General features: G+C 43.4%; 1 protein-coding gene across 1 annotated transcript; it reads left to right on the top strand.

The window, feature by feature from the left end:
• Nucleotides 1–373: 373 nt before the first annotated feature.
• On the top strand, nucleotides 374–6461 carry kansl2 (KAT8 regulatory NSL complex subunit 2). Its single transcript, XM_083674943.1, has 10 exons — nucleotides 374–406; nucleotides 1185–1443; nucleotides 1578–1750; nucleotides 1850–1964; nucleotides 2047–2210; nucleotides 2376–2539; nucleotides 2908–3004; nucleotides 3654–3907; nucleotides 4401–4604; nucleotides 5991–6461. The coding sequence occupies exons 2-10, from the start codon at nucleotides 1193–1195 to the stop codon at nucleotides 6072–6074; spliced, it is 1506 nt and encodes a 501-aa protein (XP_083531069.1). The 5' UTR covers nucleotides 374–406; nucleotides 1185–1192; the 3' UTR covers nucleotides 6075–6461.
• Nucleotides 6462–15677: the final 9216 nt, after the last annotated feature.

Here is a 15677-nt window from a genome sequence, read left to right as displayed (position 1 = left end):
TTGTTTATATGAGCTAAAGGTCTGCATACAGTTTTGTTGTGAACACAGTTCCTTTTTTAATGTGGTTGATATAATCCCATGTCAATAAATGTTTTAAAAAAAGAACACATTCCTCTCCATTTGGTATTTCTTGAAGTCATTTTATTAACTGAAATAATTGATACAAAATTGCATTCAAGACATTTTTTGCAAATAGTTGTATTTCTAGAGAGATAGAAATGTATAGGATTGACAGACAGCGACTTTAACCATTGACAGTATGGGTTTTAATATTCGTCCAAGTCTGCACACCAATCAAATCACACATTGGGCGGGCTCAACTTCTCCACGCCCTGATCTGGGGAGTGCGGGAAAAACGACGCAGTATGCTTCACGAGCCAACGGGGCACAACAGGGTAACGAGAAGGTAAGCCCGCCGTCGTAGTTTCAACAGAAAATCCCACAATATAGTCATATTTTGTCATTAGCGCATTATATTCCTCTATGACCACACTGCATATCAACACCAGCGGACAGACGACTTTATTTAGATAGATCCGTGGTTAATTCCGTGAGATTAGGTGGTAGCCACATAGCCAACGCTAAACAAAGATGGCTGATGTCGCTCAGAAAACCTCCGTGGCCTCTGACGTTTTAGCAAAAGAGGCGGACTTTATCCGAATGTGCCGCGTGGGTTTATGCAAGGGAGGCAAGTATCAGAAGAGAACCTGTCACAACAGAAACATTGTGAGGCTATTGTTTGCAACCGTCACGGTCGTATCCAACTAGCCTACTGAAATGCTTTCTGCTAACTGTCTCTTATTTACCGTAATGGTATTTAGCTTGCCAATTATTTGTTTGTCAATGACAGCGTCAGTTTCGTGCGCAATGGTCAGTCACCGGGAATCACCGGGAACTCAAATGATGAGTGATAATGTGCTGTATGGCTGAGACTGAACTACTGTCCAACTATTCCTACACAGCACCTGTATGTCGTAATAATATATGCCATTTAGCTGAAGCTTTTATCCAAAGCGACTTACATTGCAGTGAGTCCATACATTTCAGTATATATGGTCCCAGCGGGAATCAAACCCACAACCTAAGCGTTCTTAGCGCCATGCTCTACCAACTGAGCCACAGAAGACCACTCACCTCATCCCCCTTAGCTGATGTAGTCAATCAATTTTTTCTTTCTCTTCCAGAATAAGTGATGAACAGGATACGGATCCATGTGTTGCCGTCGAGCAGGGGCCGTGTAGCTCAGGCTGCCCGTACCCAGGAGCCCCAGGCCTGCTCCTTCACCCTACGGCCGTGCTCTCAACCTCGCCTGGATGGCCTGGAGTTCTGCATCAAACACATACTGGAGGATAAGAATGCCCCCTACAAGCAGTGCAGCTATGTCTCCAACAAGAACGGCAAGCGCTGCCCTAATGCAGCCCCAAAAGTTGAGAAGAAAGATGGGTGAGTGCTAATTAATTTGGCAACCTTCCCAGTCACGCCACCCATATGAATGAGGGAGAGCCATGGAAGTGCATCAATGAAGTATCTTTCTGTTTCTGATCTGTGGCTCTCTTGCATGTCCTTTTGTCTGTCAGCGTGACATTCTGTGCAGAGCATGCCCGTAGGAATGCCATGGCTCTCCAGGCTCAGATGAGGAAGGGCTCCTCAGACCCCTCCCCTGAGGCCCTCCTGTCTCAGCTCAGTGGATACAACCGCCCAGACATGCACGGCCTTGATGGTGGCCGAAGCGAAGCCAGCCGCATTCTAGGTAAAAAGAGAACATTTCTATTATGATTAAGGCCAGGATCATGAGGACCATTCCTGTTCCCTTGATGCTGAGTGTGTGGGTGTGTGTGTGTGTGTGTAGATGAGGACAGCTGGAGTGAGGAGGAGCAGTCTCCACTGGTGCTGGATCAGACCTGGAGAGGAGACCCTGACAGTGAGGCCGACAGCATGGATAGTGATCACGAAGATCCTCTCAAGTAAGTAATCACTTATTAGATGGCTTTGAAATGGTTGAGATCTGGTTTTAGCAAGCAACAAACTGTACTTGTGTCTGTGCAGACATGCAGGAGTGTACACTGCAGAGGAGGTCGCTCTGATCACACGAGAGAAGCTCATCAGACTGCAGTCTCTGTACATCGACCAGTTCAAACGCCTGCAGCATCTACTGAAGGAGAAGAAGCGTCGATACCTGCATAGCCGCAAGGTGGAGCATGAGACCCTAGGTAAAGACTAGCTTCACTTACCCAGCCTGCCCTCCTATTGCGTTCATAACCATATTCTAGAGTAAGGATCATTATTGAATGGAGTGAGAGTAGTCGGTCTGTTATGATAGCGGTGATTTCTAGTAGCTCAGACTCCCTTATAATGCATGTGTTTTTGTGTGACAGGGAGCAGTCTGCTTACGGGCCCTGAGGGACTATCTATGAAGGAGAGGGAGAACCTGAGGAAGCTGAAGGCTCTACGTCGGTACCGGCGCCGATATGGCGTGGAAGCCCTGTTGCACAGGCAGCTCCGGGAGAGGAGACAGGCGGTCACCGAAGGAGCCCCTCAGGTTTGAGTCCATATCTACTGTTTTGGGATCGACTCTTGGCCTCGTCCAGAAATCACTCCTAGCCCCCTACCCCCTTTGTGTGGATCAGCTGAAAGGATTGGATGGGTTTTAGCAATATGGTAGTCGCACCACCTTGCCCTCTGGTAGGCTAAGTGGAATTTATACCATGTTGCTTATCCCTGTCTAATCTAGAGCTCTCAAATCTATGCAAGTGCTTAGGAGGTATTTGAGGATTTTAACTGTGTGTGTGTGTGTGTGTGTGTGTGTGTGTGTGTGTGTGTGTGTGTGTGTGTGTGTGTGTGTGTGTGTGTGTGTGTGTGTGTGTGTGTGTGTGTGTGTGTGTGTGTGTGTGTGTGTGTTCTCTACAGCCACATACAACGAGGTCGGGCCAGAGATGCATCTCCTTCGTGGAAGGGACCCGCTGCACTAACCAGTGTCTCCCAATGACCCGGCACTGCGTCTCTCGTATCCTTCCATATGGGTTCAATTGAAGTTATTTTCAGATTTGCCTTAATACAATAATTTGGGTAATTTTCATTGATTTATGCAAGTGTGGGTGACAATGGATAAAACTACAACATTAGCTTGTAAGGTTTCACGAGCATGTCAACAAGCCAGTGTCATAACATACATGCGTATTGCTCATTTGCACCCTTGCATTTTACCTATACTTTAAATGCAAGATACATGTATTAATTTGCCCTCTTCTCAACTCACACTATGATTTGTGTACTGGGCCCTCAATCAAGAGCTGGCAGCTTGTTGTAGCTGTCTGTTTCAAATTGGGCCAACATTAAACTCTTTCAATGGTCTGTTGGTTTTCCCCCATATTTACAAAGGGGATAGTCAATTCAGTTGGAAGGGACACACACACCCCATTCCTCTGAACCCAAATAATGATAATCTGGATGTCATTTACCTTAGCCTCCACATGCTTTTCATGCGGACATATACTTCAGTATTTAGCCTGCTACTCTCTGTCGTAAACAAAAGTAATCTCAACAACTTCCCATGGATCCTCATGCATGTCTTCATACCCTCAGTGCTTTTCACACCCATGATCGCCATTAACCTTCATCATTGTTAGTGTTATTCTTGACAGCTGCATGTACAGATATCTACCAGGACAGTAACCAGGTACTGTTCAAGATGTGCCCAGGGTTGAAGGACGTGCCGTGTGACCGGCCTGTGTATATGGGCCAGTCAGAGGAGCCCCGCTGTCCCCTGCATCATTCCCTGCCTCCCCCAATGTACCAGCCTGAACAGGAGCCCATGGCTCAGGAGCCCCTCACCCCAGCCCCCAAAGACATGTATCTGAGTGCTGCGGAGCTTCAGCCCACGGAGAGCCTGCCTCTGGAGTTCAGTGATGTACGGAAATGCTGACGCTCACTTATTCTCACAGGACACATCAGAATCCATTCTGTGAGAAAGTTGTATGACCTGAAATTGCACTCTCTATAAAAGAGCCCACAGTGTTTTTTTATAAACATCATAACCGCTCGTTTTTAAATGCAAGACGCATGTAATAATTTGCCCACTCCTCCTCAACCTCCTCTATCATTATTGTCTACTGGGCCCTAATCAAGAGCTGGCAGCTTGTTGTAGCTGTCTGTTTCAAATTGGGCCAACATTAAACTCTTTCAATGGTCTGTTGGTTTTCCCCCATATTTACAAAGGGGATAGTCAATTCAGTTGGAAGGGACAGACCCCACCCCATTCCTCTGAACCCAAATAATTATGATCTGAATGCCAATATTATGTGTTCTTATGTTACAGTTCCCCTGTTGCCTCCATGAAGGAATATACTCTGCAGAGGAATAGCTTAGCCATGCGTTCCCTCATCACTCCCGCTATTTTTCAGGATCTTGATGTGGTGGGTGACTGCATGCAGTGTCCTCCTTCCCCCCTGGCGTTTGACACAGCCCTGGCCCTGGAGGACCAGACCATCCGGGCCATCGCTGAGGCCCCCATGGACATCTTGACTGGGGCAGACTCTGAGCAGACGGAGCTGGACGCATCGGGACAGGAGCTCTCTGACCGAGATGTGGATAACATGGAGGACCAGGTGAGCCGTCTTGACACATTCCTTAGTTATGTATACTTATTATGGGATGGGAAGTACAGCACTTTTTAGAGTCATTTCGTTCATTTGTATCAGTAATGAACTGAACTCGAAAGAGTCATGATTCTCCAAGCCTCTCATTCACCATTGGGGGCACGCAGGTTTCTTACTTTACAGCTGTCATTTGTGATGCACTTGGTGTGATTCAAACACTGTTAATTTGTGATTGCTTAGTAGGCCTACAATTATTTATTGATACCTTTGGATATATTATATTCTCTTCATAATACACTGGTAAAGTGATTGCATCATAATAAAAGAAGACCATGCTAATGAAGGTGTCTGGGGACAAACATAGCAATTTTGTATTGAAGCTCCTTAGGAGACTAGTAAATACAGCTACTTTAGCTTCTTTCTTTTTTTCGTGATAAACTATTTGATATACGAGACGTGTACTGGTACAAGTAACGTGACTAATATAGTCGCTAATATAGCTGAACCAATTTTTGAGACTAAATCTTCTAACCTGTGCAGTTTTTCACACTGTCTCCATTTCTGGGATGATGGGGATTAGGGTGGGAGCAACTTTGACAGCCAAATATCTGCATTATCATGTCAGTGTTACAGCACTGCACGCTTGTTTTGGGTGTCTCCAGTGATGTTCCACTTAATCGATGTATTATATTATTTGTATTATTATTCATAGTTCATTATTAAAACAACAAATAAACCAATAAATATGAGTTGTCACAGTCCAATACGCATTTTTTTCCCCACACATTTCGAAACACAGTTTAGGTCAATTTAATAACCTTGTTTTGATCTCTGATTAGAAATTAAATTAGCCATCATATTGTTGTTGACACATTAAGTATTGTATTAATCAGTGTTGGTTCTACAAAGTTGTGTCCATCAATAAGATTCAAAAATTAATTAATTGTATTAATTCCTGCACCATATGCGATCAGTTGTAAACTTTTCTTTCCCTTTGTTGCTTGCTGCTTCATGACCTATTTTCCTGTGCGCACATAAACTGACCTGGAGGAGTGTGTATTAATCCTGCTGTAGGATTCATTGCGACCAGCAGGTCAAATGAACAAGCCACTTGGAAAACTAATCAGGACTCTCGAGTCAGTAAAAAGAGTAGTTCAAAAAGAAGGAATTGTTTGCAAGCTCCACATCACTAGTATTTACTTATTTATCCCTTATGGTAGATTCTCAAAATGGGTAAACGAAGGCATAACTCTGGTTTGTTCAGGTTGGCTATTCTAGAGAGAGAAATGTGAATGTGATTTCAAGAGAAACTGATGATGGAGAATGTTGATGGTTGCTTCTTCTCCCTCTGGTCTTTGTCTGACTCAATTGTGAATGTCTTGTGGTTCTTTCCAGGTTGTCTCAGATATGCCTGCGGTGGAAGGAGGTGAGGAGACCATGCAACATTCACCCAAAGACTCTGACCCTGCCACAAGATGAGGAGCTTTGCCTCAACCATTCATTGCACAAAGGACAAGTTGTGTTGAATTCCTCAGACTTATGTTGAGTTGACCAATCCAAAGCCAGAGTGGATCTACAATGTAGATTATAACAAAGCCTTTGCAGACCATTGCCAAGTCACTATTGTTCTGTTGTTCATTGAGTTGTCATCTTGCTGATATCATAAAGTCCTTCCGATGTCTGTCTTGGTCTTTCTCACAGTTGCCTTTCAATGTAACGTGTACATTTCATACACAGTTGCTCCTCTGTTCACTATACATTACAGACAGATATACAGTGTATATATATATATATTTGGAATACCAAGTCATGTTGGTACTAAAGAGATGTAACACTTCTCATAGATGTTCAATAAACCATCCACAAATAAACTATTTTTATGAAACCCTTGCTCATCATTCTCTTGAGTGATATCACATGCATGCATGTTTATGAATGAATGAGTGTTGGTTCACGTGAATAACACACTTGAAAGCTGTGTTTGTGTTGCACCAACACACTTAAGATTTAAAAACATCTTCTTGGAAGCATACTCATCAACAAGGAACAATTTGAAACTCCTTGGTAAAAGTGGAAAGGTTCCATATATGTGGGACAGAGCCTTGTCTGAAATCGGGGCGGGTAACGCAATTTCATACAATGACATCACTTTTCTTCAAGCCCGACACGAAACAGAGAGGCTTGAGACAGCGACCACTGCAGAGGACAGCTCTTTGAATAAAATGTTTACCAGATACTTTGCACACTTAGGAGAGAATAGTAGGCTATATGACGAGAGGGGGAAGAAGTTTTCTGCGCTAAATCAGGCGACGACAACATAAGGTGAGTTTATAGCGACACAATTCCAATGGATCGCGCTTGCTCGATGTTCGCGCATAGAGACAGGGAAAGGGTAGGCAAAATTGGCTGCAAGATTATGGTGGATTTTATAACGGTGGGCTTAAATGCTACCAACAACATCTATGATTTTTCAAATCCGTGATCACAAACCTTACTTAGTGTGTTAAAATAGTGTGTTATAATACTGCAATATTGATGAAGAAGGATGTACACGCGCGTGCGTGTGTTTGTGTGTGTGTTTTGGGGCTGAAGTAGTAGGCCTATCTTTGTACATGGCAAAGGTTGAGTTTAGCTGATTGAACTCAGTTTGGTGTACAATTTCACTATTTTGGGTAGGCCTACCCCACACTCCAATAAATACAATGGAAAACATCAAATATTCCTTTGCAGTTTTAGAATGTTGCCAAGCTGTACTCACTGACATCATATTTAACAGAAGTGACTAATTCAAGTGTAATGGGCGGTAAAACTATTCCCTCACCCCATTGCCTCTAATTGTTTGCAGATGCTTTGCACGCCTTTGTGTCCCACATCCTACCTTTGCCTATCCAGAAACAGTTGCTGTAGATGTGTCTTGTTATAAGAGAATAAATAATGCAGAGATTTTAGAATGAATGTTTAGGCTACTAAATAATCTAGGACGCTGCAGAGAGAAAATCAATGTTTTATATGAACCAGAAGATGATAAACCATAATAAAGGTATAGGCTATTACACAGCACTAGACACCTAGACTAGGATTTCTTGGACATTTTACCCATGGAGAAAATCTGAATGACCTTTGGTTCAGAACCTCAGAAAGTCAAGGTCATGCCTTATGAGGTGACTGATTGATGTTACTGGTTGTCTAGACAGTTCACAGCTCTTACCTCGTGCACAGAAAGAATTAGGACCATAATAACAGTGCAAGGCCTCTAAGTGCATAGACAGGTCACACTCTCACTAAGCCATGTAAGCCTATCTAACACAAATGTGCATGCAAGGCCCTTGTGCGTACAGTATGCGTAGTCTTTGAAGATATGCTGGGCTAGGCTGTTATCAGTTTTCCCTTAATCGCCCTCCCGTCTGCTGTATGCAGGTAGTTACCATGGTTATGCAGTGGAGGCGCCTCTGGAGCACATTAGGATGTAGAAATATTCATCCATTACCCCTAGGAGCCGGTGCGATATGACAGAGTCACAGCAGGAGGGAGGAACGAGATCTCCCCAAGACATCACTACTGTTTTCACACACACACACACACACACACACACACACACACACACACACACACACACACACTGCAGATATTTAGATGAAAGGAATTATCACTGCCTGCATTGTTTTCCCCCTGCAGCCTTTGTTTGCCTTTGCATTTGAACTCACAAACTACTGAATCAGAACAGTTGATGATTATTTAGCTAGTTGACTAGAATGATAAAGGGGTCATTAAGAACAACTTCAACTTCATATCTCTTGATATAAACTGTATCCAAAATTTGCTTTGTAATTTTTTATTTTTTTTTAAAAAGCTTTAAAAATATCAGATTAGATAGGCTGCTAGGAATTCCTAAAATTTAAGCTACTGAGTGTAGTAGCTAGACTCATTCAAAATCCACCCTGAAAAGGAATCTGTGGTCACACAAATATTGCAGTTAGCAAAACACCACACTCTGCAGCTGTAACACACATTCAATTCATAGCCCCGGCCAATGAAAATAAGCCTTGGAATGTAGCTTTAATCAATTCAAGCAAACCCGGTCACTGGCCCGGTCCTGTTTGGGTATCTATGACGATAAATGGTCATAGATTTGTTAGGCAGCAACCGTAATCAAACAAATCCTGTGAAATATCTTTATTCCGTAATTGAATAAAGCATATGTAGCTAGGTTTCCCTATATATTATCCCATTTACAACTTCAATGGACTTTCTATATATATTATTCTGTGCCATAAATAGGTCTTGCTGCCTGGCTAGACATTAGAACAAAGGACATGGACGTCTGGGCCTGGTGTCCAGATGCTGGTGACTACTGTCCCTGGCCGAGCCATACGCTCGCCTTTTATCACCTCTTCCTGCCTCTTCTAGCCTGGCCTCCCTGTTCCCTGTTGTCCTGCAGCCCGGCCTCACTGCTCTGTAGCATGGCTACACTACCCGTTAGCCTTGCCTTACTACCCTGTAGCCTAGTCCCACTGTCTCTACAGTCTACAGTATGTGCCTCACTGTCTTTCTGTAGCCTAGCCTCACTGCATGCTCTTGTGGTGGGCAGGGCTCGAACCTGGGTCTCCCATGGGGAAGCATCTACCGGCAGACCCTGTAGCCTGGCAGGCCCCACTGTCCCCCTGTAGCCTTCATTGCTCTCCCCATGTTGGCAAGGGGACACCACCTCTCACAACACTATTTACAGCTGTGTAAAACCTGTCTGTAAAAAAGGGCGTGATGACAAATGGTTTTCATTACTGAGTTTTATGATTAGAGAAAAGTATGAAGAATGTACATCAGATCTTTATTAAAAGCATACATCATTTTTTTCTCTTCTGTGGAATTTATCAGAGTTGTTGACTCAGTAATGAACAGTTCTCTCCAGTTAAGCTAGTTTTGATCCTTTTGTCTATTTCAGAGGAATTTCCATGTTTGAATTTCCTTGTTCGTTTATCAGGGTCGATGACTCTGTAATGAACAGTTCTCTCCAGTAAGGCTAGTTCTGATCTTTTGTCCATTGGAGAGGAATTTTCTTGTTAGTGAATGTCAGAAATCGAGAGGCGACTTGCGAATGATGACTCCTGAGTCTTGATACTGATTCTTGACTTCATGATGAGGTCTGGGCTGGCTTCACTTCATGCAAATTACCATAAGGGGCCACCATTCCAGTTTTATAGCCCCAGCTGTAGACCCTGCCCATCTCCCACCACAGCCACAGCAGAGGAGCGAGTCACATTTCTAATAGGTGGATTAGCCCTCCACCTCACAGGGAGCGCTGCACATTACTGCCCGTTAAACTGTCTGCCTCTCAATAGGGGTTTGTGCCCCGCAAGTCTGATTTACAACTCTAATCCTGAGTCCCTCTGACAGATCAGAGCTCATAGTCACACCAACCAACTGCCCTGCTAGGAGGAAGAATAGTCAAGATAGACCATCTGCCAATGGACAGTTAGGCTATATTTCTCTTTCTTTTTTTAGGCTGAGGCTATATTAATTTGCCGTTGAACGTTGGATTCAGTTTGTGTATTTTTATGCTTGCTGTGTTATGCAAATAGAGCCTTGAAGCTTTTGCTTTTATGGAAATTCATCATCTGACAACTACCGAGGAAAGCACTCAAAATAGTCTCATGAAAGACTAGACTTGCTTTTTATACTGGTTGTATTGGTTTTTAGGTAAAATTACATCCATAGGTACAGGTCGAACAGCTCCCTGTGTTTCTGTCAGCATGCTACTACATGACTCTCTGTGTGGGATGAGAGCTGAGCACCTATTTGTTGAACATTTGTCGCACTACTGCTGTGCTGTACTTCTACAATTTGAACAGGCTCCAGTTTAAACTACATACTCATTATGCTTTTAACAGTGTCATAGTTTTCCAGTTTAAACTACATACTCATGTATATGACAAAAATATATGAAGTCATAACTTTAACTCACACCAAAGTTAACACTAACATGGGGTAGTATTCCCATAGTGAGGAATGATCCTCAGAGAAGTGAAAGTGGATCTTGGAGGGGTCACAATAGCCCCTTTATGTGAGAGACGTTGTCATCCTCCTGTGTTAGCTCCAGGGGACCATGTGACTTGTTCTCATTCAGGTCATGTCAGCCAGTTCAGCTTCTCTGACCCTCTTAGAGGGGCGACTGGTTCTGTGAATATCCCATTCATCCCATACAAACTGCCCATGTGGATTACTGTCTGGCAGAGAGTTTGGATGATCCCCTTAATTCATTCACAGGTTTAGAAAGTGATGGAGATGGGTTGTTCTCTCTTCCAACCGCTAGGTGGACAAAGATTGTACTGTTCCGTCTTGATCTGCTCAGTGTTTTGTCCACTGATCTATATAGATCATTGGTTCTGTCTCTTGATAGCAAATCAAATTAAACTTTATTTGTATAGCACATTTCATACAGCAATGCAATACAATGCACTTCACAATTTGGAATATTTCTCAACGTGTTCTATTTCCACTGCCTCTGTGTCTTACAATGGATAGAGCCCATAATAAGTCTTGGCAAGCGAGGCTACTCTCAACATAGTTCTATTTTAGATGCTTGTGTAAACTAGGATTAGGGTTAGGACTACGCTGTGGCTCGTTCATCACCGTGAATGTTCCTGGGTACAGCACACTTTTTAATGCCTATGTTTGACTGATTTTATAATATAACTGTAGGGCAAGGTTGTATCAGCACTGGCAAGTCTGTTTAGGTCAATATAATAGATACTCAGAGCCTGTAAGAACTGACATTCATGAGAGAACCCTGGGGCTTTTGATTTTGAGTTGAGGAAGTCTAGTCTGGAGTCAAGTCAATTCAGGTCAAGTCTCCTGTCAACTCAATTAGGGTCAAATGAAGAAAATGAGCCAAACTTTCTAATGAAGTACCGTACAACACCGTACATGTTTGAATACAATGGAATCTTAAAGAATTTTAGTATAAACTTCAGTAGAATGTTTTCTACACATTTGTTTACTGTACATAACTGTTCTCTTATGTTAACTTCCCACATCTCATTCAGACCATTCCTGTATCCATGTCATAGATGTAGCCTATACCCACTCTTAGCTGGTACTCTCTCTGCAACTGTCATGAGACAGTGTGGCTGTATGGTCTCATCGGTATAGGAATTCTGTAAGGGCAAACACTAGAGAAAATACCTCACAAATGTCCTCTCTGTTTACTGATACCAGAAGACTCACACTTAGAAAAAAGGGTTCTTCAGCTTGTCTCTATAGTAGAACCCTTTGAAGAACCCTGTATAAGTGTAGTAAGCAAGTGCCAGAAATCTCAGGTGACATAACTGCTGTTCTTGACATGAGTCATTTATTGAGGCTCCCCAAAAAAACAAAAAAAACATAGGCTGCTCTTCCAATTCACATTATTAAACACAGCCAACTTCACTCATTTATTTTCCATTCACTGCCATGATCTTCTCTGTTGCATGGTCCTGGGGAGCCAATCCGACCCTCATTACCGGTCTGATTCAGTATGAAAATCCTCTTAGCACAGAGCCGATGTTCTCTACCAGGGGCTGAATGAACAGCCTGTAGGAGAACTCCATTACTCAACCGGTCTGTCGGATATCCTCTCTGTCCGCTCCCTTTGTGCGTTACATGGTGGGATCTCTTTTGAAACATAACCCCCTTTTCTCTTTTATGGCCCCGGCCAGCAGCTGTAGGGTTAATGTTTAGCAGCAGTAGAGGCAGAGGCAGTTGTGGGAGGAGGGGAGAAGGAGAGGGAGAGGAGAAGAGAAGAGAGGTGGGGGCTGGTCCACAGCTGTTGTAGTAGGCTGGGTCTATTGGGGTAGGAAGCCTGCCTCCCTCGCCCTGGAACAATGGGAGACATGGCAGACACTGCAGACAGCACAGATATACACACAATGCACACATGCCCAAGGACGGGCCCTTTTCTCGCTGTAGTGTAGAGGAAGCTGACTTCCTCACTATAGCGGCTTACAGAAAAATCGTCACTTGAGCCGGAAAACACAAATGTTCCGTTGTGGCCTTTTTCGGATGACTTACATTTGCTGTGTACTGGGGATCTGAGTCTTGGATGCTGTGACTGGATGCCAGAAAGCAAAGCAAGGTGAGACTGGACATTTTTGGGACACAGACATTTAAATTCTGAAATACTGTATCTGTGCTGAAAAAACACAAAGCTACTGACAATGTCGTTTCTTTGCCTTTTTTGTTTTCTTGTAGCTGTAATTAAATGTCAAGATATTGCTTGTTTAGTGAAGATAATGACTTGTAGTTGTGGTAGGTGATGTTGCAGATGCAGAGCACATGTGTCATTAATGTTGAGGTCTGAGAGAGCAGATGGACACGGGAACTAGAGACCAGGCATACATGGGCAGGTCCATGTTGCCCTCTGTGTTGTAGTGTGCTTGTGGCATCAGTGGACTACGCCTAGGGCGGCTGTAAACAAACTGTTTTCATTAACCTATCAGCAATCTGATCTGTCAACGAATGGACCATGGAAATATAGGGGTTGTTTTATAATGTATCATGAATCAGAGATGTACACAAATGTTGTTTGTTGTTCTTTGAGAAACCTTCCCTATCAACGGTCTATGGACTATGTCTCGGGAAGCACTAAACCAATCGGCTTAATAAACATGTCTTATTTATTATTTTTATCTTCCACCCTAGCATGGAGACATTGGGGTTGATATTCTGTTGTCAATGTATCGTAAATCACACACTGGAGATAGTGGGAATGTGTTTCCGAATGTTGTTTGTTGTTTATTGAGAAACCCATACAGTCTCACTGGGTCGGCACTGGCCCATAATGTAGTTCCTGTGGGGAGGGTGGGGTTTTGGGGGTTGCCTGGCAAAGATGGGGAAATATCCCATAGAGGCCTCCATTCTGTTTGATTACTCTCAGACATGGCCTCAATCCAACCGTTCAGCTCTTTTGGGAGTAGCACCCCCCATCCACCCACCTACATACCCCTCCCCCAATCCTCTATTCCCTGTGTTCCCCCTCAACCAAAATATTGTGTTTGTATGATTGGTCTCACTTCATATTGCCAAATACCAGAAGCTGCACTAACAAAGAAACCTGATACCCTGATTCTTACTATGTACAATATCACTCTGCTTAGATATCTATTTAAAACTACAGTGGAATGTGTACAATTATTCTATATTAGCATTATTATTTTCAGATCCTGCACAAACTGTCTGTGTTTGACTCCGAGTCATACTGTTTACCTCTCCTCCGCCTACACACGTTGCCCATGCTGAGAGAACATCAATCTGTGCCATCCTAGATTGGCAGATGAGAAGGGTGCTGTTTGACATGTAGCCTTAGATGGGCCTTGCCTCAGCCTAATCCCTGGGTGTGTGACTGACATGATATAAGAAGCTTGGAGGGCTTCTGCTCTCTGCTCTGCAGACTTGTCTTTGATTTTTGGCCTTGCCCTCATTCCATGAATATACAGTAGTCTCGTTCCTCACGGCATCTCACCAACCCAACCACTTTGAACTCTTGAGTTTCAGATGACCTCACACGGTGTGATATCAATACACCACTAGAACCCACAGGCAAAGTCACAATGATAATTTGTCACTGACGTCCTATTTTTTCGGTCTCCTGTATATGACTGGGTACCATTTTTTTCTGTCTTTACATGTGATCTGTCCCACAAGAGATCACAGATCACTCTTTTCACACAGGAGCAAGTTGACTGCTTTGATGATCTGGAGCTAAAACCCTGAGTGGAAGGACAGATGCTGAACACTGCTAATCCCATTTAGGTTTGACAAGATCTAACCAGGATCAGCCCCGTTTCTCTAAAAGGCACGATAGGGAGTGAAGAGTTAATGCTGTGGCTCTGTGTCTAAACTCATCTGATGTGATGGAACGAGGTTAGACCGGAACTGTAGCCATGCAAGAATCAGTGAGGTCCCATTTAGCTAGGAGGAGCAAGTCTCGTGGAAACTGAACATAATTACCAATGAATTCAGTAATAGGGAATCCCTGATTACTGACTGGAGGTTCAAATAAATTGATTGTAATACGCTGTGTCTGCAGTCTGCATGGCCGTGTTTTCACAAGGACATAAAAGGGGACTTCTTAAACGCTTGTGTCTGTCTGTTGAATTATTCATCCATCTTTCTTTCATTACACTTTACAATGACTCAGAAGATGAAAAGGAAAGATGAGAGGGAGAGAAGGAGAAAGGAGGCTTGTGGTCTTGGCGCGGGAGGCTGGCGTCTGCATTGGTATCTCCCCGTGGGCGATGGAGATCCCTCTCAGTTTACTCGCTCTGAGAGGAGAAAAGGGGGAAGAGCGAGAAGAGAGGAAAAGATAGGAAGGCCATGTAGGTCTCAGAGCTGATGATGGAGGTGACATACAGAGGCCACACTATAACCACTTTAAAGCTCCCTTCTATCAAGATGAGAATTTTGTGTTTTATTTGTCTATCGGGGAAATTAAAGTGAGGCAGGAGGAATAAGGCATCAGACATCACTAAATGCTCTGGTGGGATTGGGGGATGAGAAAAAGGAAGGGTGGAGAGGGTAAAGGTATGTTTCCATTTTGTTTTTCCTCAGCTCCTGGGTTGTGACGTTGAAGGAAAGAGGTGTCGGCCTGACAGGAGCTTGACTTGTCTTCTTGGCTCTAAAGAGATCTGACATCACAGGTAAGTGTTTGGGTTTGTGTTTATGTTTTTCTAGAACACTCTCCAAGGATCAAGCTGTTCTATGTTCTTGTCTTTATCTGCTCTTGTCTTTATATGTTCTTGTCTTTATCTGATAGAATTGTGATTATTTTCGCCAACCATGAAAACAGACCCTCCTTGCAATAGCTGCTGGGTAGTTGACACTGTGGCTATTTATCTCTGGTGGATGACACACGTGTTTTCCTTCAGTATAGTGTTACCATTTTATTTGTCTCCATATGAAAGCATCTAAATGTCCTCAAGCACTCATTTTATATGCATCCATTTTACAGCCGTTTTAGGGTGAACAAAAACATTATATGCCTTCCAGCTCAGAGATGACACAGGATATCGCTTGTTTTGTTCCCTGGTTATGCCTTAAACTGTGAAAACT

The sequence above is a fragment of the Argentina silus genome (assembly GCF_951799395.1).
Source record: "Argentina silus genome assembly, chromosome: 8".
NCBI lineage: Eukaryota > Metazoa > Chordata > Actinopteri > Argentiniformes > Argentinidae > Argentina > Argentina silus.
The sequence above is the reverse complement of the archived record's forward strand: the minus strand, read 5'-3'. Positions and strand labels throughout refer to the sequence as shown.